The sequence below is a fragment of the Excalfactoria chinensis genome, chromosome 1, assembly GCF_039878825.1.
Source record: "Excalfactoria chinensis isolate bCotChi1 chromosome 1, bCotChi1.hap2, whole genome shotgun sequence".
Lineage (NCBI taxonomy): Eukaryota > Metazoa > Chordata > Aves > Galliformes > Phasianidae > Excalfactoria > Excalfactoria chinensis.
This window is the reverse complement of record NC_092825.1, coordinates 57,859,471-57,884,981: the sequence shown is the minus strand read 5'-3', so window position 1 is coordinate 57,884,981 and position 25,511 is coordinate 57,859,471. Positions and strand designations below refer to the sequence as shown.

At 50.1% G+C, this 25,511-nt stretch overlaps 2 protein-coding genes across 4 annotated transcripts in view; one reads left to right on the top strand and one right to left on the bottom strand.

The window, feature by feature from the left end:
* CACNA2D4 (calcium voltage-gated channel auxiliary subunit alpha2delta 4) overlaps positions 1-25,511 on the top strand; it is a 108,240-nt gene that overhangs the window by 65,314 nt on the left and 17,415 nt on the right. The window lies entirely within an intron of this gene.
* On the bottom strand, positions 4,826-24,526 carry LRTM2 (leucine rich repeats and transmembrane domains 2). 3 transcript variants are annotated; one of them, XM_072328095.1, is made up of 6 exons: positions 14,701-14,783; positions 14,314-14,525; positions 14,102-14,232; positions 12,580-12,738; positions 7,651-8,241; positions 4,826-5,530 (listed from the first exon to the last, which is right to left on the bottom strand). In XM_072328095.1, exons 2-6 carry the CDS (start codon positions 14,355-14,357, stop codon positions 5,076-5,078), a joined length of 1,380 nt encoding a protein of 459 aa, XP_072184196.1. In that variant the 5' UTR covers positions 14,358-14,525; positions 14,701-14,783; the 3' UTR covers positions 4,826-5,075. The 3 variants fall into 3 exon arrangements, with proteins under 3 accessions (XP_072184196.1, XP_072184202.1, XP_072184208.1); XM_072328101.1 differs by lacking the exons at positions 14,314-14,525; positions 14,701-14,783 and adding an exon at positions 23,931-24,526; XM_072328107.1 differs by lacking the exon at positions 14,314-14,525 and having other exon boundaries at positions 14,701-14,840.

Here is a 25,511-nt window from a genome sequence, read left to right as displayed (position 1 = left end):
CGAGTAGGTACGTATAGGGAGCAAATACAGTTGCCAAACAAAAGAAAATCAAATAGCAGAAAATCATAGGCTGCTCCCATGTGATCTGTGAACCAAAAGAGCCAAGAGTCATCAGATGAGTGTGTTGGCTTTGCTTTATTTTCAGCTCTACATTTCTGATTATTATATGAACTGCTTAGTAGTACCTCTGTGTGCTCCAGTACCTACACGGTAAAATTAGATTAAACAATGCGTCATGGACACAACAGTGTTGAACAACAGTGGTGATTCGCTCACAGCGCATACCTTTTCAACAGAAGAGACGCCTTGGCTGTTATCTGGATTCTACTTCCAGTTTCTCTCTGAAGGTCGGGCTGAGCCTAACAGTGTGATTGAGTACAGCAGTGTGAGGGTGGTGGCACAAGGGTTCGCTTGTGCAGGGTTTAACACTTCTTGTGATTCCACATGCCACACAATTAGCTTTTTCTCACAGGGAGAGTGTGTGATGAACTGTGTATACGTATGGGAGGGGAGAAGTAGGGAATTTAAACATCTTAGCTGTGTGTGATAAACCTCACTAGTGAACAGCTGGTGGAGAGACTCATCTAGCTCCGAGGGTGACAGCTTGTGTACTTGGGGGTGCAGTAGGATTAGATAGAGATTTCCATTCATTTTAAAATAACCTTGATCAGGAGAGGCAGAAATCTGGAGATGCGGCAACCCCATAGCTCACTGTTTGTTACAGTAAGTTTCATTCAATGTTATGCTCTAATTTAAAAAAAAAAAAAAAAAAAGAAAAGCTTTTGGAATCAAATTTGACCTGAATATAACTCCATTGGCTTCTGCATTCTTACACTAGGGATTAATTTGGCCCTTTCTACTTTTATGTAATGAGCTGATTGCCACAGTATCTTATCCTTGTTACACAATCGTCCTTGCCTGGCTGTGTCCCTGGAGCTGCCTCTGTTTGTTTCCAGATCCAGGGTCTCACCTTGACTGCCTGAGTATTCAGTCCTCCAGCCTCACCCTGACTGCCGGCAGATGCTTGCCGAGGGCTTGTGCTCATAACATTTGCATATGTACATGCATGTGCATGATCACTCCAAGTTCAAACAGCATGTATAGGGAAGCGTATGCAGATAGGGAAATCCAGCATGTATAGGGAAACTCAGAGGCTTTTTTGTTCAGCTGGTTGTATCCCTGCAGTGTTTGCTTTATCGGTGAATAGAGGAGGGGGGAAAGTTACTATCAGAGATCTCATTTAAACAAGAACAAACATAGGAAAATACATTCTTTATTATTCTTCTGTAACAACAAGCCAGAAATATAATATACCTTTAAAAATTTTCTGTCTCATGCCAAAGAAACCTCCATTCAGTCGTTTTAGAAAATCTTGTTGCTCTCCCTCAAACAGTAACAAAAAGAAAAAGAAATTACAAGTGCCATCTGTTCCCTGCAAGAAATGCGCCTGCCTGTACCACAGGTGGGTGTGTGAGGCCAGGGGGCAGCGGGGAGCAGGGTTGTGGGGGGTGGTGGTGTTTTTTGGTGGGTCTGTCAGCCCATAAGGAAAGCATGGCCCTGGCCTGATGGTTGGACCTGCCTGCCCCAGAAGACCATTCCCTGAAGGCAGGTGCCTGCTCTTGGCATTGGTCCTCCTGCCTGCAGCAAAAGGTGCATTTACTGCTGTTCCCCCATGCCTGCAGGGGAACCGGGAGCCCCCACCCCACACACCAGAGGAACACACTGCCTGGGGCTCATTCTGTGCCTGGCATCCTGCAGGAGAGCATAATTTCTGACCCTGTCAGACACTGTGTTCCCTAAAGATGCTTTCTGACAGCACAGTGTCTTTCCAGGTGTGCTTGGAAAGAGTAAGAGCCTGTTTGCCAGTGGTACAAGGAGGCAATTTCCCAGTGAACCCCATTACTCTGCTTTGCATGAAAAAGGACAGGTCCTTGTCCTTCCAAGTACAGTATTTGCTTTCCAATGGAACTCCCCACAGCATCCAGCCTTCATGCATCTCGGCAACATTCCTTTCTCCCCTTTCCTGTCTTTCTCCTTTCCTCCACGGATTTCTAAACTTAGCAGCCCCTTGTGTAGGGTTGAGATGAATCCAGAGTTTCTGCCTTATAAATGAAAACCAAAAGGAAAGGATGGGCGAGGTCACCGTCAGCCCCACAACATGAAATATAGAAAATGTTATTAGCAACAAATTAAAATCTGTTGGGACAGGAGGAGGTCACAGGGAAGGTGCAGAGAAAGAAGGATTTCCCCCCTCCCCAGCCCCTGCCTCCCTCCTACTCATTTTGCCTCTAGTCTATCCGTCTAAAAACAGTTTCACTCTCTCTCTTGCTCACTCACTCACACACACACACACACACATATATAGATCCCATTGGTTTTGTGCAATGTTTCACCATTATTTGATGCAAGTAAAATATAGATCTATAAATATACCGCTCTGACTCAAGTCCCATTTCAAGTATGATTGCGGAGTCCAGTATGGTAAAGGGAGAAGTTCCCCTGAGAGGGAGGTTGGGGGGGATTTGGATCCAGCAGGCAGAGTCTAGTCCTGGCTTGCTGGGAATGTGGAGCAGCAGTAACACACATAAGTAGTCTGCAGTGCACCAGTTCTGCCCTTCAGAGCAGGCTATGGCTGCGGCAGATGGGATGGTTTGTGTGGCTGTACAGTGTGCATGGTAGAAAAGTCCTTCCTCCTCACATTTTGACAGCCCTCTTCCTCCTCCACATCTTCCTCACAAGCAGAATGCTGAGAAGTGGGAGTGTAATGTGTGCCCACGCTGGTGGGTGGACAGTTTTCTCCCAGTCCTTCTTCCAGGGTAGCCTGGTCTTCTGCTTCCTGGAGAACATACCCGTCCGTCCCATGCAGCCCTGTGTCATGCTTGACACAGTCCAGAGCATCCTGTCTCTTTGCCTCTGGTGGCCCTGGGTAGATCAGGAGGAATTTTGCAACTCCAGGCTTTGACTGAAGACTCGTCATTGCGTGCCCATGGGTCAGTACAATAACTTGTCTGGGATCAGGAGGGGATGAGGATCTGGTGTGCATCACTCCCACGGGGATCCAGCAGCAGTGAGCAGGAGGGCTGTGAGATGTCCAAGGGCTTCGGGATCCAGCTGAAGCAGGAGAGAGAGGTGAGGTGCCCTGGCAGTGCCACCTGTAATGCCTGCTGGCCTCTGAACACGGGTGACTCGCAAAGCCGAGCTGGGCTCACTGCCAGCTTGTTTCCTCATGGCAAGGATCACACCATCCACAGGCACTGTGGATGCACGACCTCCGGTGTCATCTTCCTAGCCCAGGAATACCCACTGTAATGGGTTAGAGCAGGTTACCATGGCAATGTGCGCTCTCCCCTGGAGACAACATTTTATCCACTTCCAGCAATACAAAATGAGTCCTTATGTTGAGTTTCCTTCATTTTTTCCTATCTCACTTCTTTTTTTTTTTTTATTTTTTTATTTTTTTTATTTTATTTTCCTGTCAGGTTGAAAAGAGCTGAGACTAATAAGAGGCACTGCAGTCTGAGGGCTTTAAAATCTGGTTGAGGGAAGACACTCTGCATGAGAACAGCAGTGTGCAGTTGTATATGGGCATGCTCATGCAGCTGTGGCTGGCAGTGAGCACAATGGTGATGGTGAGGTGAACGTATGTGCCGTGATGTACACCATGCCAACTCCTTTTCAGGCTCTCCCACCCATGCTACACTATGGTCTAGAATTCAACCTTTACCTTAAGACCCTCCAAAGTTGTACTCCTCTCTCCAGTTGCCCAGCCACATTGCCTTGCTTCACACACTATGTTCTCCCCTCTGCTAGCAGTGTCAGCTCATGGGTTGTTTCTTTTTCTCCCCTTCAGCCCACATGACCCCATAGCAGCAATCAAACTGCCTGGACTGGCAAGCCACGTTCTCCTCAGTGCCCTCCTGATGGCCCACATTTGCTCAGTCTACCAGACATTTCCAAATGGAGGTTTCAGATCTTTTCTTTCTTCACCTATCAGAAAATACATAAAATGAATAACAGAACCTCCTTATTTTTCATGCTCTGCATTTGTTTCCACCAACTCATGCTGTAACCTTAATAACTCTGCCTCTCCTTGTCCTCCCCATTTTCACCAGCTCCCTACTGTGGCTGAGAAGTTTGTGTTAGCTCCTTGGTGGCAAGAATTCATGTATTTTGTCCAAAGCAGAAGGTACTACACACTGCTACAATAAGAGTAAGCTGCAGTGGCTAGATGGATTCATGGCTGCATGCACAGGGCAGATCAGTGTGTGCAAATGTGGCTCTGCGTATGCAGACATAGTATCTGCTTGTATGGAGCTGAACAGACTGTGTGCGTTCAGATCAGAGTGAGTCAGGAAGCATGTGCAGGGGGATGGCTCTTTGTGCACCTATAATGGATGATGAGGCAACTGGCAGATTTGGTGCTGGCTGGGAGGAAGAAGAGGGGCTTTGTGCTCTCTGGCAGCATGTTAGAGTGATGCAGGTATCTTTTCACCTTTAAAAGTGAGAAGAGAAACCTCTCTCTGACTGTTGTCACCCCAGGGGACCCTCCATCCCTTCAGATGCGCTCTTGGGCACACCATGGGCAGCAAGTTACAGTCACACAGCAGCAGTGACCCTTCCAGTGGGGTGTGGACACTTCTGGTCCTGCTCCTCATGCAGGCTTTCATAGAGCTGCTCTCTCTGTTTCCAGACAGCTCTTGATGGGATACAAGACAACTCAGGACTGAGGCTGAGAGGATGACACAGGTTCCCAGAAGGTGCCAGCTGCCTCCACAGCAGGCATGCGAGGGAAGCTCTGTGCGTGGGCATGAGGCACAGCAAGCACTCGAGGTCTGACTCTACTTTATTTGTCTGGGCCCAAGGGTGAAAGGGCACAAATGGGCCTGGGGTAGAGGAACAGAAATTAGAGTCAGATGCCCTGACTCCCCAGAAGCATGTTGCACTGCTTGGGTGAGTGGAGCAATAGCACAGTCTGTCTTTCTGTCTGGGAAGATGTATTTTGGGAGGACCCCATGCTTGCTTGACTGCTCTCAGGTACCTTTGTTCATTGCTGTCCCTTCCTTCCTAGAAGAGTCTCATGCCACAGAAGAGATTTGTTTTTGCTCTTCATGTTCCCCCTCTGTGTCACCCATGAGCGGTTGTCTCTTCTTCAGCTCCCGGTGATATTTGGCCATGAGGGAGGCATAGATGCAGCCATAAGCAGCCGCCACCACCATCATGATGCAAACAATGCCGCAAACCACCCCTGCGATGATCACAGTGCCAATAGCCCGGCGCACACTCACAGGCCGGTATCGCTGTTTCTGAGGGCATCCCACACTGGGCTCCACTTCTGGTTCTGGGCCCGATTTAGTTTTGGAGGGAGTCGGGCTTCCTTTTGTGCAGGGTGGGCCAGTATTGTCCAGCACAGTGGAGCTGTTCTCATCATCCAGCTGTGAGCAGTAGTTAAACATCTCCATGGGCACCATTCGCATATCCTTCCCTTTCAGCTCCTTGGGCAGGGTGCATGCCAGCTGGTCGATTTTCCCACCTGTCCCAACAGAGATAATAGGAGTGAACCACAGCTTCATCCTGATGCAGAGCTATGGCATAGCATTTAAGGACAACGGAACTAGATCCTCGGGTGAGATAAAGTTCCTATGTCTCCATTCACACCTGGCAAGGATTTATCCTGCAGAAGTCAAGTGCAGCAGCATGATAGATTTCTAGTGGAGGACTGCTTCAGTATAGCTCTGAGGCCATAAAGAATCACAGAATCACTAAGGTTGGAAAAGACCACTGAGATCACCTAGTCCAACCATTGGCCCATCCTAACTATGCCCACTGACCATGTCCTTCTGTGCCACATCCACACGGTTCTTGAATAGCTCCAGGGGCAATGATTGCACCACCTCCCTGGGCAGCCTGTTCCAATCCCTCACCACTCTTTTTGAGAATAAATTTTTCCTACTGTTCAACCTGTACCTCTCCTGGCCCAACTTAAGGCCAGTACCTCTTAAAAATAATCCAGTCCCTCTTGTGTGAACGCATTATGAGTAGACAGAATATGCAGAGATTTTCACCTTGCCCCAAAATGCAGCCTTACACAGTCTGTATCTAGAGTTCAGGGGTAAGACTGAAGTCAAGATGTACTGCAGGCTTCCAAATGCTACCAGATCTGCAGCCCTCCTGAAGGGTGGAGAGCAGGAGGAATGGCTGTACCTCCATGTACCAGGCAGGTGTGCACATGATATCCTTTAAAATGATTGTTCTGCTTGATTTAGAGATGTTATGCATGCCTTAGGCCTCCATCAAGGGAATGGCTTGAACCAGGCAGCTGGCTAGGATACTTCTACCTAGATGAAATTTGACAGTAGAGCTCATGATGCTTGATATCTATATAGGCATCTTTAAGACCAAGATGTGAAAGCCCTCTGAAACCATCTATTAAGTCAGTCTCATGCTTTTTACTGAGTTATATAAGTGTCAGCAGAATCATTTTAGAAAGGGGGAAATGAAAGAAAAAGATAGGGCCAGGCTCTATCTTCTCAAAATAACAACAGATACACAGTACCATCTTCTAACAACTAATCCATCCCCCCATTACGGAAATAGTGACAGATGTTGAAACAAATGCTTGAGTGAGTTTGGTCAATTTCTTTTGGGTGGGTGGGTGGGGGGGGGGGGGACGACAAAACCAACAACAAACATACAAACAAACAGAAACCTCTGAATGCTTTTTATGGATTGTGTGATATGAGAGTCAAACCAAACAACCACAACAGAAAAAAGTGACGCTCATATGCTTGTTTGATTCTGCTCACACAAATGCATATTTCAGGCTGCAGTCTAGCCATAGGCGTAGGTAATCTCTTTGCAGCATGGCTGTGATCAGCAGGGATGTGACAGCTGACTGCTGCTATCCACATGATTTGAGACCCTTTCCTGCTCATTGGCTGCGGTGACAGAAGGTCATGCCTTCAGTCGTCATTCCTATAAGACGTGCCATTTTGCTGTGAGTCTCAGGTCCTGAAATGATCCATCAGAATTCCTTTCTAGACCTTTCTAGCCTCCAAGGATAAGCTGTAAATACAAACTTGTCAAAGAATACTCATTTTGAAATATTGATTTAGGGACTGACTTATTAATTTGAGCTTTTGGATTCGCCAGTATAAGTTGTAATATTTTCCAAAGCAATACTGTTCCTATGGTTCTTTTGCTGAAAGCAGACCCAGTGCTTCACAGCCAAATCCAGCCTATAGTTCTCCCAGCCTAAGGAAAAGACCTGGACAGTCGTTTCCAGGTTTGAAAGGCATTTCTTCTCTTTAGGCACGAAGAGTTAGGGGAACTTATAAACCTCAAGTTTTGAAGTTATTTGAGGAAAGTATTTTCAACTCAAAGAAAAAAAAAAGAGTCATCATTGGGATGCAAAACAAAATGAGGAATTGGGGAGCCTGAGGCTGCAGAGGATTCTTAAGGCTGGCAGCATTACTTTATGAAGGTGCGGCACTGTTATGCTGTCAGTCAGCTTTATAGCACTGTACTCTTGCTCCTTGGCTAAGATCCAGAATTTAGGTCATTCTGATCTGCCAGCTGTGTCTGCTTGCTTTTCCTCCCTTCCCATGGCAAACTAACACCTGCCTGCTCCACTCCCTCTGAGCAAGCACCTACCTCGGTAGGAGAACCACTCCATCCAGTGCTTGAAATCCCGCAGGTTGCAGTCGCATTCCCAGGGGTTGTCCCCAACCTGGAGCTGCTGCAGGCTGGTTAGCGGCTCAAAGGTCACCCTGTCCAGGCTCTGCAAGCGGTTCGACCTGAGCGAGAGGGAACGGAGAGCAGGCAGGTCGTCAAAGATGCCCGAGGGTATCTGGGCCAGGCCATTGATGGAGAGATCCAGTTGGCGCAGCAGGGCCGTGTGCTGGAGAAGGTCCTTGTCCAAGGCCCGGATGCTGTTGTTCCTCAGCTGAAGCTCTGTGAGGTTCCCTAGGTCGCTGAAGATGTTCTGTGGGAGCTGATCCAAGAAGTTGTTGGATAGATCCAGCCTCTGCAGGGCAGAGAGATTGGAAAACACTGGTCCCGGCAGGATGCTGAGTTTGTTGTTGAGAAAGAGGAAGGTCCTGGTGTTTTTGGGGATGTCTGAGGGGATGGAAGAGAGGCCCAAGCCACTACAGTCCACTTCCAGGATACCACTGTTACACTTGCAGGAGGAAGGGCAAGCAAAGAAGGACTCTGCAGCACACAGCGACAACCAGCAGCCGAGCACTGGGAGGTGGAGAGCAGGGGAGAGGGAAGAGAAAATGCATGTGTTAGAACAGTGCTTTCCCATCCTCAGACAGAACCACTCTGCAAACAGCTACAGCCACAGTATGGCCCTCACAGGGGTACTCACACCACAATGCCCCAAACAAAAGGAGCTTCCTCACAGACAGATCCTCCTACTGCTGACCTGTTCCCTGCTAGCATGAGTTTCTTGTGAGCCTTTTTTTAATTAGCAAGCAAATAAATATCCTTCCAGTTCCACAGGACATTGTGTCACAGAATTGTAGGGTTGGAAGGGACCTCTGGAGATCAACGAGTCCAATCCCCAGTGATCCCAGATGAGTTTGCTGCCAGAGAAGCCAGAAGAGAATGGAACAGAGTGCTGTAGGAGAGGTTACCTCTGATAAAGGACAGCTATTTTGAAATGTCAGAGCTGAGAGAGGGAAGTCAGTGGAATATATTTAAGAAGCTCTATTTTTTAAAGAAGTAAGCGTGTTAATGAAAAGTTTGTAAGGAAAATCAAAACAAAACAACCTACATCTCATTTTTGCTCCTGCAGTTTGGGTCATGGTCTTTGTGACGTCAGACTCAAGTTCAAGTTAGTCTCTAACTCAGGTTATCATTTGCTCTCCGTATCTACAGCATATTGTGCAGGCCTTGTGGAAAAAGACTTTCTTATGAATTAGATTAACTTATAAAGGGATGACCAAAGAAAGCTATTAGCAAGTAACAATGAGACACTAAGCCACCAGACACTTTGTATGTGCCATTGCTCTCAAAATAGTTTCTGAGTCTCACGCAACAGCCCCACAAGCATCTTCTGTAACCAAAATTACCCATAGCAAAGGAGAGGTGAAGAACAAATTCCAGTCTTGTAATTGAAGAAAGGGTGCTAGGAAAAAAAACGGGATTAGCACACACTCTTTCTACTCAAAGGTAGGGTTGGATATTCCACAAGACAGCGTTTTTTAGAGCTGTTCTGGATCACTGTTCCAGTAATGGATTCAGATCCTGTGAGAAGTGTCAGGTCTGTAGCTGTCACCCCTTCCTGGGAGCCAGCGGCTTTTAAAACTCTCATTTCTGTGACAAGGAAGCATCAGCAACAGGAAAGCAAGCTTTGTGCCTCCTGTCGTTAGAGGAGTGGGAGTTATGTTTAAGCAGACTGTGTAAAACATTTGCATCCTTCATCCCAATTCCTTTTGTAGAGTTGAGATTAATTGCTTCAGTGTGGGAAGCAAATTCAGCTCCCTCGCTTTTTTTAAGGTGATGAGTTTGAGCATTTGACTAAAACTGAAATAAGTTTGTCCCTACGTCATGCCCTATCACTTTGCTTCAGAGAAGTCACTTGGGCCTGGCGCTCTTTAGCAATGAATGGTAGCAGAGATGGATGCATTTGTTGTTTTGCTGTTCTTTTTCATCAAACAACCAGCAAGCATTGCATTTTGTGTCTCAAGGGAAAAGACTGTCACAGGAGAGGTAGCTGGTGGACACCCAGGTTGAGAAGAAGCTCTGGCTGGGACAGGTCAGCAGACAGGTGTGCTTCTCCTCTCTCCCATCATGCCACTATTTCTGGAGTTTAGTCAGCCCCCATTGCCCATTTTTTCTATCAGCTTGGCTTCTATCAGTGATGCTGCCTTCATACTTGAGTCCTGTCATCCTGTGTCAGTTGTTTTTGTGTTCCTGGTGATCCTTGCAAGAACTGGCATATTTTTGGACTGACAGCCTGAGGAGAAATGCACGATTTGGATGCTAAGCTATATAACTTTATTAAGGACCAAGGGATAAGTGTTCAGACAGAATCTCCCTTCTCTTTTTTCTTATTATTATTTTTGTTTTTAATCCGTCTTTTCACAATTCCTTCCCATATTTTTCTTTTTGCTCTACAATTGAGATCTCGGATGTACATCATCCCAAGCCATGCCAGTCTGCTCTTTTAATGATAATTATAGAACATTACAGTGAGATATAGGCGAGATCTCTACCCTGAGCTCCCCTGTGCTTTCCTGTCATGCAGTGGTTGGGGTCAACAGCAGATATTGACATGAAAGCAGATCATAGCCTGTGAACTGGCTCAGTGCAGGTACTGCCTGGCTGGGTGATATTTAATTCCATTCAGAATACATCGCTCTCTTGTTGTAGGAAGAGAATTAAAAGAATGAGAACTAGAGTGAGGAAGGGAAAGAGCCATGAGTCACTTGAGTGACCCTGTCTTTTCCTGGATGCTTAACAAAAGTACACTATTAATAATAGATTGACAGCTGTGATGATAACACTTAGCTTCTTTGTGTACTGAGAAAGGCAAGAGCAGACTGTGTAATGCTATACAGGTAGCCTTCTGTTTGGGGCTTATCTTCCCAAACACCTACCCACCACTGGCCCCCAACTGCTTGCCTGTGGGGTGCTGCCAGTGGTGGTTAGTCTCAGGCAGCTGACTGTGGTTGTTCAGGAAATGCACTTATGCTGAGTTTCTGCAGCCATATAGGATGTGCCAAAAATGTCTGTTATTATCCATATTCTGCTTTGTCCCAACATTCCTGCCGTCGGCAGGGCTGCCACCCAGCAGCTCAGCCTGTCCAAGGTCCTATCCAACTTGGTCCTGAGTGCCTCCAGGGATGGAGCACCCACAGCTTCTCTTGGCAGCTGTGCCAGGGCCTCACTGCCCTCTGAGTAAACAATTTCCTCCTAATATCTAATCCAATTTTTCCCTCTTTTAGTTCAAAACCCTTCCCACTTGTTCTATCTCTATTAGACAGTATAACAAGTTGGTCTCCCTTCCTTCAAGCACTGGAAGGCTGCGGTGAGGTCTCCCTGGAGCCTTCCCCAACCTACTAAAAAAGACCAATTCCCTCAACTTTTTTTTTTCATAGGAGAGGTGTTCCAGCCCTCTCAGCATCTTCATGGACCCATCAAGCTCCACGTTTTTTTGTGCTGGAGGCTGCAGGTCTGGATGCAGTACTGCAGATGAGACCTCATGAGGGCAGAGCTGAGGGGCCACAATCCCTCCCATTCCTTGGTGGCCACCCCTCTGTTGATGCAGCCCAGCATACTGTTGGTCTTCCAGGCTATGAGTGCACACTGCTGGGTCAGTGTGAACTGAGAACCCTCAGGTGGGCCCGCTTTTCAAGCCTGACCATGTCTCTTCAGATAGCATCCCTTCCTTCTGTTGTATCACGTGTATCACTCAGCCTGGTGTCATCATTTCCTTGGAAACATTGCACTAAAATCATAGAGAGGAGAAAGTCTGACTTCATTTTCAGTTCTTGCAAGAGATGCATCCACTAGGATGTGAGCAGAGACCAAGAAATTCATCCCACTGGCTACAATGCAGCTTTACAGGGAATTGAGGAGGGAAGCAATAGGCAGAACCTGAAACTCTCTTCCAGCCCTGCAGTAGGATGAGCAGCATGTGTTTTTGTGTTAGGTGAAGATGAAGTTACTTTGTGAGGTGTTTGGTGACTCGTGTAGGTGGCAGAAAGCTGATCCAGGAATATCAGATTAAGTCAAGATTCAGTAGTATTCATTGTAAATAATTCATGCGGCATTCTGGTCTGTGAGGATGGATTACAAAAATGCCTGTTTTTTTGGAGAAGGAAATAATTCCCTCAGCATTTTACAGTGGCTGCCCCAAATTCAATCAGGAGAGCAGACAGGAGGGAAACCAAAGGCCTGGGCATGCAACAGTGATAGGCACTCCCTAATGTCCCCAGGAGCTTCTCTGCAACGTGGGAACAGCCCTTGAAGCCCCACATCACTCTGACAGTTCTGCTGTGCACTCAGGGATGCTGCAGCAGATGCCTCTGTCCACTGGGAAGATGCAGATGCTGAACTTTTACAATTCAATTTGAAAGATATTTTCTTTATTTATTCTTTGATTTTCACTGCATCTGGCAGTGCCCAGTAGGAGAATTCTGCATTTGCATCCCATATTCCCTTCTAAATTCTGTCATGACTTCTGCCATGGGGAGTTGGGAGCCGTGTTCAGCAGCCTACATACAAAGCCCAGCCACAGTGAGGAGGCTGCAGCTTACAGGATGCTGATCTGAGGAGCATTCAGGTGGATCTGTGTGCGGTGGTATCTGTCTTGCTGTTTCTCACCTGTCAGGCCCACTGGAATTCAGAAGCAATCATCACACACTGTCCCACTTTAAGCCCATCTTCAGCTTTAGAGTCTCGTTCTCCCTCCCAGCTAGCCTGGCCTCTAAAGGAATCAGGAATTAGTTCAAACACCTCCATTCTTAGCTGTCCCTCTCCCCTATTCTTAACCCTGCTGCGACCTATTTTCTTCCCGCTCCCTTGACAAAGAGGATCATTGTACTGAGTACCTGAGTAGGCATTACTTACGGCAAGCCTCCTGCCACCTCATGAGGGACCTGCTCCTCCATCGGTGGCCGGCACTCATAGGCAGCATCTTTGTCCTCTCCAGCACACCTTCACATCCACTGGTCAGCCCAGCGCTCAGCCCCGGGGTGCGGAGTGACCTCCAAGTCTGCCCACCTGCTCCTGGTGGGGAGAGCAGAGCAGAGTGGGTGGGATTCAGTTCCTGGCCACAGGACATGGGGCTGGACTTACTACTCTTCTTTCCCCTCCCTAGCTAGAGTTTTGCCTTTCGGGCACCAGCCCCATTTCAGAGGAGAGATGGAGGATGCTGCCAGAGACGCGGCATGATGAGGGCGTGACAAGAATCCACCTTTACCCTCGCTCTACAGAAATAAAGCCTGATTCTCGTGGGTGCCAAAGAGACAAGCCTGTGCTCGAGCAGCCTGCTGCGGCAGCTCCGTGAGCCCGACATTCAAGGTCATCCTGATGCATGGCTGAGGTGACTCTGCCAGGACAGCTCCCCGCCACTTGCTGCCATGCTGGCTGCAGCCACCTGTGCATCCCCAGCGCACGCTTGGGCTCACAGAGCTGCCGATCGGCAGCTAAACAGCTTCTCCCCCTCCCGCCCCCCCTCTTTCCCCCCGCCGCCGTCTTCCTCACCAGCGCGTCCTTTCTGTTTCAAGGTAAAATGGATGTGGTGCCTAGAGCAGGGCTGGGCAGTGTGAGGATCTCACTGCAGCAACTGTGGGAGCTGAGGAGCCTCCGAGGGGGAGAGAGGGCCTGGGGCGGGGGAGACTGAGTGGGAGTGTTGAAAAGAGCGGTATTACGGCTTAATTAGAAGAAGGAAAAATGCTCAGTCTAATTAGAAACCCAAAGACCATAAACTCTCCCCTGACGATAGTGACTGACAACAGGTCCCCCCTTCCCTTCTGCTTCCCTCTTGGATAGCTGTGGGCAGGAACGAGGGGAATACTGCAGACCCCCCCCGACTCCAGGTACTCTCCGACATGCCCCCTGCAGTTGCAGCAGCACTCAAATGGGTGCATTTCTACCAGGGTGCAGAGCAAATCACCCCCCCATGCCCCTGAGAGGCTCTGACAGCCTCCATAGCCATCTTTCTGCTGGGTGCCGTGCTCCCTCTGGGACACTCTCCCCCATGCACGTGCCCTCCCTCACACTCCTGTGATGGATTTATTCTGTACAGGGGTGTAAACCACCGGGAAACATTTAAATCAGCATCTTGGTGAGAAAGACAAGCAGGCTCAGTGCCTGGTCTCATGCATGTTGCAAGGCTGTTCTGCTCATTTACCGAATATGCCAGCTAGACGCAGACCTCTTGAAACACCAAAACCGACCCACTCCAGCCCACCGCAGCCCCCCAGCACCCCGCAGAGCCAGAGTTGCCTTCCTGCAATCCCTGCTGGAGGAGAAGCCTCAACAAGGAGGCTTCCAGCCTCCCCCATGCCGATGGCTGTGTCCTGAATGCCACCCCAAAGCTTCCCGTCTCCAGGAGCAGTGAGGACGATGAAAAGCCGCCAGCACTTACCTGGAGGGGCTTTGCCCACAGCCACTTCCACCTGGATCCCTGGGCACCGCACGGATGCTGTCGCTTCCTTCCCTCTCCCTCTGTGACTTTCACTCCCGGCAGCAGGCTTTCCGTGTGCTCTATTTAACTCCCTACAGCACAGGAATAAACGGCAGAGTTAAGCTGACAGCCACAGAGCCTTATCTGGCTGCCGGATAGTGGGAGCCGCTCACTTCCAAATCCTGTTGCCGACTGATTGCGTCCTTGCTTTCAGCATCTTTCAGGGGCTGCCTGCCACGCTCTGTCTTTCCCTCTTCTCCACCTTCACTCCATCTAACTTTGTCTGGGTTATAGATAGCTCTGTTCCTTGCGCTCTTGCCTTTTGGCTCTGTTTTGTAACACCCCATCTGTATCAGCTGGCTTAGCTCCAAGCAGGGGGGCTAAGCTTTGGGGGGAAAAAAAACAACAAAACCAGCTTGCTTGGATGCTTCATGACACCGTGATCCCCCTCAGCCCAGGCCCCCTCTCCATCCCAGGGCTGGGGTTTCCCCCCGCCTGCTGCTCCATTTCACCACGCTGACCCCAGGCGATACCAAGGGACTGATAGCAGCACTGCGTACCCAAGATAGGCGACGTAGTCAGGGCTTGTACCCCTGGTCCCTTCTGCTCTGGATGGCAATGTCCAGCTCCCACTCCCATCCCAGGTACCTCACAGGCGCCTCTTCCTATGAGACAGTGCCAGGGCTCGAGCACCGAGTGCAGGGTGGGAGGAGCAGCAGTGTATAAATAAGCCCTCTCCCTATGTTTAGAATTTATTGCAGTGCATAGTGATTAACACCTGTTCAGGCTTTAATGCTGTCTCCTGTGCTGCCACATGCACAAAGATGGAGGTACCTCGATAAAGCCGTGATTATTTTCAAAGCATGTCACATAAACACAGTACTCCCTGCCCTACAGATAACATCTGCGCCTTCGTGCCTTCGTACACGTTTCTAAGATTTAAAAGCAAATACCATCATATGCATATGCAGACATAGTTGCTAATCTAGCTTGCATTTACAAATATGTCCATAGAGTTGGGCTTGCACGTGTACTTGGGACTCTTCCGTGACCCATATTCATGTCATCCGTGTCTTGCACGAAACTGCCTATTTCTCCCAGCATAGCATCTGTTCAGGGGGCAGAGCATGAGATTTGGAATAGGTAGGGGTTCCTGAATGCTGAACTGAGAGGGCCAATGAGCTTCCGCATTTCTCCTTTGAAGTCAAATGTCTATGGTAAATGCAGCACTGGGAACTTCACAGTCCTGGAACAGCCTTGGACCTGCCCACACCTCTGGGCTCCCCAGGGCATCACCAGAGCTGTCTGACTGCTATCAGCATTACAGCCAGGGACTTGTCCAGCAGTGAGGATTATGCCAGAGCCAGGAGTGCCCCAGCCCACGAGGAGAGGCACAGTGCCATCCATTCTGAACTGACCCAGGACTGACTGGGAGCTTAGTGATGGTATACATGGCTGCAGCTCCGAACGCTCTGAAGACACCCAAAGGCTCTACAAACCCAACGTTAATCTTTCTCCCAGGATTACTAGATGAGTCCTTCACCCTGGAACAACCTGTCAGCCAATTCCCCTCTGCTCCATGGGACACAGCGTCCAGAGCTTCCTTCCACGCGCTTGGAGCTGAATCTCTTCTCCAGATTCTGGAGGAATGAACAGCAGAGCCTGCAGGGCTGATGACCTTTGCTTCTTGCCATTTGGTGTAGGAGAGTAAAGTGCAACTTTTTTTAGTTTCAGCCCAAAGCAGCAGAATGAAATCATCCATTTCTTGCCGTGGGCTCCAGAGGCCAAAAATACACTGAGCTGAAGTGCCACTTGGACATTTGGCCTGCTGTCAGACTTCCCAGAGGACTCTAATGAGGATTCCCCTAATTAGCTTAACCAGGGAACTTTACTGCTGGGGGGATGCTGGGGACATTTGTAATGACTCTCCAGTGTTTGCCAGGGCATGAAAGGTACAGCAGGAACTGTCACTGTCTGGTGCTCCTTTCTCCCTGCCCAGATACCAGTCATGCTTGCAGTATCACTCCAAAGCCTTGGCTTTGCTAAGCAGGATCCTAAGGAGCACGCTGTGATGGTGACTAGGGCTTCTGTTGACTGGATCCAGATACTGCTCTAGTATCTTCCCAGTTCAGCTTCACGAATGACTTTCAGCATGATAGTAGGTATTGTTGCTGTTAATTTGTACTTAATGAACCCCAGAGACAAAGCTGTGGCCAGAGCCAGTAGGTAGGTGGACAGAATTACCCATCTTCCTGCAGGGACGTGGAGGCTATAGAGACAAGTAGTCTGTCCTCTGTCTCTGATTCTACCTCCCCATCCTTCGTACTAACCAAAGCTTGGCCCATGGCTCGGGGATCAGACTCCTCTAACAGACTGGCTTACTAGCACTGGCAGGGCATGTGGGTGACCTATATTATAAAAGGGTAGGTAACAGAGGCTACGACAGATGCTGGTGATAAATTACCAGAGTGCAAGCAGACGTTCATCCCTCCCCCACGCTCTCCCTGATGAATGATGGCAAAGTCCCTTCCCAGTGCTGAATTGCTTTAGCCTTTATCAGAAAAAGCAGCAGGGCAAGGGAGGGCATGGGGGACACTTAAAGAAGATTATCTCCTCCCCTCCCCTTTTCCTGTTGCTTTTAGGTTTCGTGTTTTATTACCGTTGCCCATAATGAAGGGGAACAGTGGTACCCCAGAGCCCAATGATTAAAGCATGCTGTCCTGTGTCTCTTCCTCCATCAGTGCTTGGAGGATGAGAGTCTGTATACAGAAGGAAGGGAGACACGTCAGCCATGTCATCTGATTGCAGCAACTGAAAGTTCATTAAGCAACCTGGCTGATGAGTCTTAGTGGGGAGCTGAGTTCTTCTGCAGTACAAGTGAGTTTCAGATGTACTGTGCACTATGCCTATTCTTGATCCCTCAACAGACCCGGCTCAGTTCAGCAGTGAGATCACACTGAAACCCATTGTCTTAGCAGCAGCTCCTCGTTTAATGTTTATTTGGATTGCAAAAGCACCCAGACTTGGCAGCCAAGCTCAGCACCACTACAGAAACATACAGTGTGTCACTGCCCCAGTGTGCCTATAAGCTAAATAGCTGGAGGCTTCATTTCCAACACTTGCTGATTTATTAACACAAGTGTTCAGGATTCATTAGTGTTGCGCTGTCACAATCGATGGAAAGCACATTTTAAATTCACACTAGAAACCCAGCTGCACAAGAAACGGTGCCATCTGACTTGCAGCAATCGATCACAGCACAGCAAAACACCTCATACAGAAAACTGTAAAGCAAGTAGAAAGCATGCAAAAACCCACTCAGCGTTGTAAGAGAATCTGCCACATTCCTGACTTGGTGTGAATAAACCTCACCCTATTCACTGGGATGTGATGAGGTCAGAGATCTTCTGATCTTTGAGTTGACAGTGTGTAGGCACCTCTCAAATGCAGATGGGATTGGTGTTAAACCTGCCAAGGAAGGTCAGCTTTATTCCCATTTTATGAAGGGGAAAACCATCTTACAGGTTACAGTGGCTGTTGAGTTTGGCTGCTGGAATTTAGCTGCCCAGATCTTGGTACTTTGTCATGAGCCCACATCAATTCCCAGCTCGGGATTTTCAAAGCTGCCAAGTGTAGTGATTGCTCAGAGTTGCATGGGCTTGTGAATGCTCTTCTGCACTGCAGGAATCTGTGGGGCTTATCAAAGTTACACAGAATAACGGAGTTTTGATGGAGCTTTCCCATAGTTACCTGACAAGCTTGTGCCAGAATCAGGAGAGGAGCCAGGTGTCTTGATCCATCATCCCATACCTTAACCAGGAGACATTATTTGCATCCCAAGTCTTCCTGATCAATGAACAACAAGGAGACTGAGGAGGGCCAGAGGGGCTGGACCCAGGGCACCAAGCCTTATTGAACCCTGTGAGAAAGCACAGAGCATCCTGAGGGGAGCCAGGGGGCAGCACCAGTGGGGGAAGACCCAGGCTGTGGTGAAGAAGTGGGATTCCTTGGGAATCTGTGGAAGCAGGTGGGGAGACCGGGATATCCAACACAAGAGTGACAGGAAAGTCCCAGCACAGCAAGAGTGTGGCATATGGAGGAGGCCCGGAGCAGCAGGAGGAGGAGAGCTGAGGGGGCAGCTGGCAGGAAGAAATCCAGCCATGTGTGTGCCAGCATCTTCTCCGAGTGCGACACACCACGTGCATGCTTCCTTCAGCAGAGTGCGGGCGATGAGCAGGGAAGCGGGTGAGGAGTGGGAGAGGGGCTCAGCAGGGAGACACGTGAGCTGGCTACACAGTTTCCTCCTCTTTTTTTTTCTTTCTTTTTTTTGCTTTAAAGCAATGTTTTTTGTTCTTCTCGCGCTGTTGGCAAAAATTGATAACCAAGTGAGATGTGGAGGAAGGGGGGGGTTCTGCCTGAAGACTGAGATAACATTTTCTGATCCAGCTGGGAACAGTTGGCTGTGGGTGGTGGCTTGTCACCAGCTCTGCCAGTTCTAATCCAGATCCCAGTTTTTCTCTCAGCTGTGAAGAGCGTTCTCTACAACTTTAATTTCCTGCACGGGTTAATCCCGTGGTCAGTAATAGCTCAGACCCCTAATCCTCCCACTCAGCCCTCGGCAGAAGGACTGCAGCCTCTCCCAGCTCAGCAGATCGGAGGGAGGCCCAGTTTGGCTCCCGGTTCCATTTCTGTACCTCGCAGGTGTCCTTCATCTTGCTGGCATTTAGAGCACTGCACTCCCTTCCTGCCAAGCCTGAGGATGGGTGGTGGGTGGGTGGCTTACCCCACAGAGAGCCTCCAGGAGAGAAGGCGGCTCGGTGGGAGAATCCCAGTGCTGTGCTGTTCATCTCCCTCCCCACCCCACCCCACACACAGATACCTTCCACATTTCTCACTTGGATGGTACTCTGAAATCAAAATTAATCCTTTCTTGGTTTTATTCTGCTTGTGTTCAAGAAAAAGAATATGGGCCCGTGTTTGAGAAGGGTTCTCAGGGGGCTCAGGAATCTCAGTATGACCCAGTCCTTTCCTTAGGTCTCTCACTAGGGACAAAGGATGCAGTGAGTCTGGACCAGGGAAGGTGCCAGCCTGTCTGAGATGAAAGATGTATTTACATGCTCAGAGTACGAAATGGAGGTGCATCAATTTAGCAGCCAGATAGGAAAATGCAAGCTTCAGTATCAACCATTCACAGCACTGTCTCTGGGCAGATAGACATCTGTCAAATAGTACAGCCAGATAGCCAAGTCGGAGGGGTCTCCAGATCAGTTCCAAGAAGCCTGTTACATCTTATCTGGATCAAGGTGCATCAGTCATAAGCCTTTCTCCCTGTGCTTCCCAGTTAGTACAGTCAGATGAGGCTTGACAAGCCTGGGTGATGCCATACATACAGAGCATCCCACACCTCCTTATCTACAACCACTGTTATCTGCAGTACCCAGAAGCTGCTTTTGCCTTTTTTTCATAGTCTGCATGCTGAAACTGGTCAGGCCCCCAGCTCACTAGCCTTCCTAGCGCTTGGCTCACTACTTTTGCTTCTGGGAGCTGAGATGCCACGTGGTGAAGAAGCCAGAGTGACGGAGGATCGCTGCCACCCAAGCTGCTGAGTGTCACTCCCACTTTTCCTCCCGTAGCACCCTGCCTGCATGTCCCTGGCTACAGTCCTTCAGAGTCAGTCCGTCAGCTGCAAGGACAGTCTCTTCCTGCTCAGTGCTTGGAGCAGGAGGAGGGAGAGGGGGCAGCAAAGTCAGTGAGTGGGGTGAGGGAAGGAGTCCTCTGCTGTCTCACTTCACAAGCTTGTGCCCCTGGCATATTCCTAGGGGCAGTGACCATTAAAGCATGATGATCAGTGGTGGGGCAGAGAATGAGATGCCAGCAGTAAAAATACTCTCTGCTCTTACTGTAAGGGGATCGGCGACCCAGCACACACACAGCTCCTGGCAAACCTCCCAAGGAACGGCTGGTTCTCATTGTTCACACATGATGCATTTATACTGAACTCTGAAGGAGACCTTTTGCTGATTTCTTTTTCTGCCTTAGTGAGCTGCATGGATCTGTTTCACTTGGTTGCCACCGTGGCCTCAGTACTGCAGTGCTGCCTGTTAGAGTGGCCTGGAACTCTTCTTCCCCATCATCCTCCATCACCCTCCCAGGGCATCCAGGAGGGATGTCACTGCTAAGCCATCACAAACTGCACAGGGTCTGAGGATACTTGAGGATCACTGAGACACGCTTACACTCTTTATGAGGTGGGAGCATTGCCCACAGCTCAAGAAGACATGGTGACAGCTATCAGAGCCCAGGGTTCCACCTCCTTGTATGCATATGGGCCTGCGCACGCAGCAGAGCCCCATGCTGCAGGGCCTTCTGGGGCTGGAGGATGCCTCATATCTGAGGCTTTCCGAAGGATCTGCAGCTACAGAACAGATATGGGCACAGCAACATTCACATCCCATCCAAACCATTGGATGCAGAGTAGGGCCCATCTCAGACCCTCTGTCTTCACATGGGCACCTCACGGCAAAACCTCAGCTTTGCAGAGTGGCCAAAGGGAGCTTCCCAGCTTCCTTGCAGCAACAATGGGCACGGCAGCAGAGCCTGACCTCAGGCTGCAGCTTTTGCCTGCAGTTCAGGCTTTTGCAGGTAACAGCGATAAGACGAGAGGGAACGGCCTGAAGTTACACCAGGGGGGCCTCAGGCTGCATATTAGGAAACGTTTCTTCTCTGAAGGAGTGGTGCTGCAGTGGCACAGGCTGCACAGGGAGGTGGTGGAGTCACCGTCCCTGGAGGTATTGAAGAACCGTGTGGATGTGGCACTGAGGGACGCAGTCAGTGGGCTGGCAGTTGGACTAGATGAGATTAGGTTTTTATAGCCTGAATGATTCTGTGATTCAGTGTATCTATATCATTATATATGTCTTGTTTTCCTATTCATTAAAAAAGTCAGGAAACTTACTTTCATAAAACAAAACAAAACAAAAAAAGTCCATATGAAAGAATATGCCACATGCTTTGCAAAGGCAGCACCTAAATGAGTTAATTATCTGCACAGCCTTAATTCAGCCACTCATCCAAATATGCACCACAACATGGCCTTTGCCCACCCCAGCAGGTACTCCTTCTATTTTTTCACAGGGCTCCGTGCCAAACTCAGTGCAAACAGCACACGATGCTCAGGCTGACAATGAAGATGTTGTAATAAACAAGGCTATTTTTATACGGACAGCTCGAGATATTAAACTGCAGTTTTGGCAACTGGCCACAGTCTGTAGGCTCCTATTTTTGTGGGTACCCCACACGAGACCCTAGGGGCCATTTTGCAGAACTGCTGAGTACTCACAGCTGTTTTCCAAACTGCTGGCAGCGTAGCCGGCAAACTGGTACGGTCTGAAGGAATTAATGGCACTGGGAGCCAAGGCGCCCCAGGATCCAGTCCTGCACCTGCTGCTCCTTCCCTGCCTAGCTAAGGGGAAACGTCCCTCTCTCTTTCGACAGCAAGCAAATAACCACTCTCATGCCTCATCAGCAGCTTGAATTCTCTTATCATCAGTGAGGCAGCTACAGAGCAGAGCAAGTCTTCAGAACACCACATGACGATGCACGATGATGTATCGCCTGAAAGGCTGGGATGTCGGGCAGCAAACAAACAAAAGAGGCACATGTTTAGCTGTACCAAGAAAAAAGAACAGTCTCCTGCTTCCCTCCTCAAGCACTACAGGTCCAGCTCTTGAGCAAGGCAGCCTTGTGAGCATGCAAGGAGATGGTACCAGGGGCTGCAGCCCAGCATAGACAACATGCTTCTCCAGACACTGACATCTCCTAGCTTTCAAGCGCTTGTTTCAGCAATGTGAATAAAACTATATTTCACGTAAACCCACAGCTCGCAGGTGAAGCAGCCTTCCCTTTGGTCTATCCGACACGCATTTGAACTGGTATATAGAAATACATGTTGGTTTTAGTGTCCCCTAAGATACACAGAGCATTCTTGCTAGCCAGCACTTCTGTACAGCCACAGCAGGAATCAGGTGTGTGTTGGGAGGTGTTTGTTGCAGCAAGGACAGGAGCAGCCTGGGATGCTGACCCCAGTTCCTTCCTTTCTGACAGCCAGAGCACATGTAGTAGTGTGGCACTTCGGAGCATTACCCAGCTGCCAGGAGCATCCCAGTATGGTCATCTGAATTACTGCTTGAGCCACCCAAGGCTGGGACAGATGTCAAGCACTGTGAGCAGCTGCTTGTAACCAAACATGGCAAGTGAGGAAAACTCAATCAGCAACAGGCGGGTCACTGCAGACCTGCCCAGAAATACCCTGCCACAGCCTTAAGCCTGTCCCTGTGCTGCCCCACTCTCAGCTCCAGGTCTCTTCTTGACCTTCTGATGCTGCTGCTGCCCTCCCTGCTGTGCTGAAATCATCCTTCTGCCTTCTGGAGAGCTCGGCAAATCCTTTGCATTGGGGCTGGAGGAGCCAGAAGAGGGGGAGGAAGCTGGAGATACCCGGACTGAGTGCACCTTGCTAGCATGTGGCATTCACTTTGATGGAGGCAAGGTTAAAGCCATAATCCAGTATAAAAATTATGTAAGAGGACTTCCCCCCTTCTCCTTGCAAACTGCCCCTCTGCTGAGAATTTACCATAATTCCTCCGAGTGGACAAGATACGGCAACAGAGCCTGCGCTGATGTCTGCTGGGGAGACAACTCCCTCAAGCCTTTTGCTCATGTGGAATAATTCCCTCGCAAATGTTGTTTGCCCACAGCAGTGAGAGAGAGATCCTCCCCCTGAAACGGGCCCAAGTGACAAAGCTCAGAAGAAAAATGGTCTGTGATCCCGGAACGGCACCCCGCCTCCTCCCTGCCAGAACATCCCCTGCTCTGTGACAGTTCCCTCTGAGCCTCCCAGGGCTATCTTCCAGGGTTCCCTTCCCTGCGTGGTGCCCCACTCCTACCACTACAGCTCTTCCTTCTTCCTGCCATCCTCCGGCAGATCCGCACTTCAAATTCTACCTGCCTGCGCCTGTGATGTGCTTGGGGCCAGCACATTTGGTCCCCCCTGATGATACCAATTGTGGTCCCAAAGCATAGCTCTTTGGCCGCAGCCCCTGTCCAACGCAGCAAAGGCCTGAGCTCACACGTCTCTCTTGCTTAGGGTGAGAGGTGGTGGCAGCAATGTGCTGGGCAGGCAGTGGGAGGAGGGGGCAGGATGCTCTGTGCACCATGTGTGTGTGCACGTGTCCATATGCACACATACATGCACTCTACCGCTCACACACATTCTTCCCACCACAAGCAAAATCTGTTGGGGGCTTCAGCTCATTTTAGACTCAATTCTCCCCCCTTTTCTCTCAGGCAGAGCTGCCCTCGGAGGCAACACTGGAAAAGGCTGTAAAGTCCCCCCATGCTGTATTTTTGTCCTTTTCTCCTTTAAGTTTAGAATCACAGGCTCAGCCTGACACAGCTTGGCACTCACTGTTGGGGTACACTGGTGGTAGGGCAGCCTCCACCTCGTGTCAGCAGGCATGTCCCTGAGCTCTGCCTGTGGACTTGTACATGCACACACACACATACACATGTATGCACAGCATCCCGAAGCTGAACCTGTCCCCTGCCCAGTGCCGGTCTAGGAGAAGGTGCGTCCAGCTGCCTGCACTGTACTGGGCTAAAACCAGCACCGCTACCCTTCAGCCTCACGTTAACGACTCCGCGGCCCTCCCGAAGGAGGTCGGTTACGAGAGGCAGCCCCACCGATCTCACATAGGCTGGGGAGGAAGCGCGGCGGGGAGGCGGCTCTACTTACGCGGACGGACGCTCCTCTGAGACAACGGGCTTTTCCAGCGCACCCTGGGCAATCCCAAAGCAAATCCAGCAGCCTTGTCACCCAGCAGTCGCTCGGAGGGCTCTAGCTGGCACGGACTCGGTGGCCAGCAGGCCGGCTGGCCGCACCACACGTGGGGCTGAGGAGCCGCGCACTCAGCGGGCAGCGTGGGGAACGAGCCGTAATCCCCCGCGAGTAATAAATAGAGGGAGAGAGAGCGAGCGGGAGGCGAGAGAGGCTGAGCGCAGGGCTGAGGGCACATCGGCAGCGACAGCACGGGGACGCGCACCCGTGGTGCCGAGGCATCACCCAGCCGCTGGGCAGGGTCCGATCCGGATCAGCTGGAGGAAGGGACACGGGGGGCTTTCCATCTCTCTCAGCCTATCCTGGGGCCGTCTCTCGCCTTCAGCCTCACCTTTCTTCCTCCTGCCCCCTCGCTCCTTTCCCACTCCCAATACAAAGGGCCGAAGGGGGCAAGGAGGTGCCAGCTTGGGGGTGAGGCAGATTGATGCGAGTCGAGAGGCTGCAAAAGGAGCTCTGAGCCGGGCTGCCTCTTCCCCGCCTCCTCTCGATGTGATGATGGCTGATCACAATGAGCCGGGAGAAAGGCAGGCGAAGGGACACCCGCTGTGCTGGCTGCACACCCTGTGGGGATGAGACACCTAATGAGGGGGGGCACCAAGGGGCTCGGAGGGAGACCCCCTTCCCTCTGTACTGCGGAAGGCAGGGTGTGTGATCCAGGGACTTCACCAGGCACGGCTGGGCGCATCCCAGCCACTGTCACCCTTCTGTCCTGGGATGGAGCACGTCTCGGCCTCTGCTTCCCAGGGGGGTTAGGGAAACTTGACAGGGGGACAGAGTATGGTTGTAGTGAGGGGAATGGTGAGAGAGGGGAGCAGTGACACCCACAGTGTGCTCCCCTGGCTTTGGGGAGTGGTGGGGAGTGCAGGTCAGACAGGATGGCACTCCGCTTCTAGTGGGTGGCAGCCCTGCCCAAGGCACGGGGCTGGGACTTGGATGGGCTCAAGGTCCCTTCCTTCCAATCCAAGCTGTTCTGTGGTTCATTCTATGATTCTAAGTTGTGCTTTCCCCTGCCCACCATGCCACAGCCTGCATGAAGGTGAAGGTGCGTGGGAGGGACCCAAACCCAATCCCCTGCCTGTCCCAGGCATCCCACTGTGCTCCTACACCCATCCTGCAAAAGCCAACCCCTCCTTGCTGGGAGCTCCAGCAGCTAATATTTGCCAGGCTTTGCTGATCCACTTCTGTGCGATTCTGGCTTTTTGCTATTTTCAATGTGTCTTGAAGTTATTTTTTACACGATTTTTTTAGCAGGTTTTCTCAGAACTAATGGGGCAGCCCCACTGCTGACTTGGAGGTGGAGAATGGGATTATTTCAGAGATAGGGAGAGGGGAATACAGTGGGAAATAAAGGCTGCCCAGGCACATTCTTTCATTGGAAGCACAGTTTTCATTTAAGCATCAGAGCAGCCACCATGAAAACAAGTTCTGAATGGCAAGGTACATCTTGATAAGCGGTCCCCGGGATGTAATCTCACAACT

Bases quoted from the DNA above. Each gene is read 5' to 3' on its own strand.
- LRTM2 (XM_072328095.1), bottom strand. From the start codon at position 14,357: ATGCTGAAAGCAAGGACGCAATCAGTCGGCAACAGGATTTGGAA. The intron at 12,739-14,101 runs GTAAGTGCTGGC...TCTCCCCACCAG, and splicing joins TGTGGGCAAAGCCCCTCCAG to GAGCAGGTGGGCAGACTTGG. The intron at 8,242-12,579 runs GTAAGTAATGCC...TCCACCTCCCAG, and splicing joins GAGGTGGCAGGAGGCTTGCC to TGCTCGGCTGCTGGTTGTCG.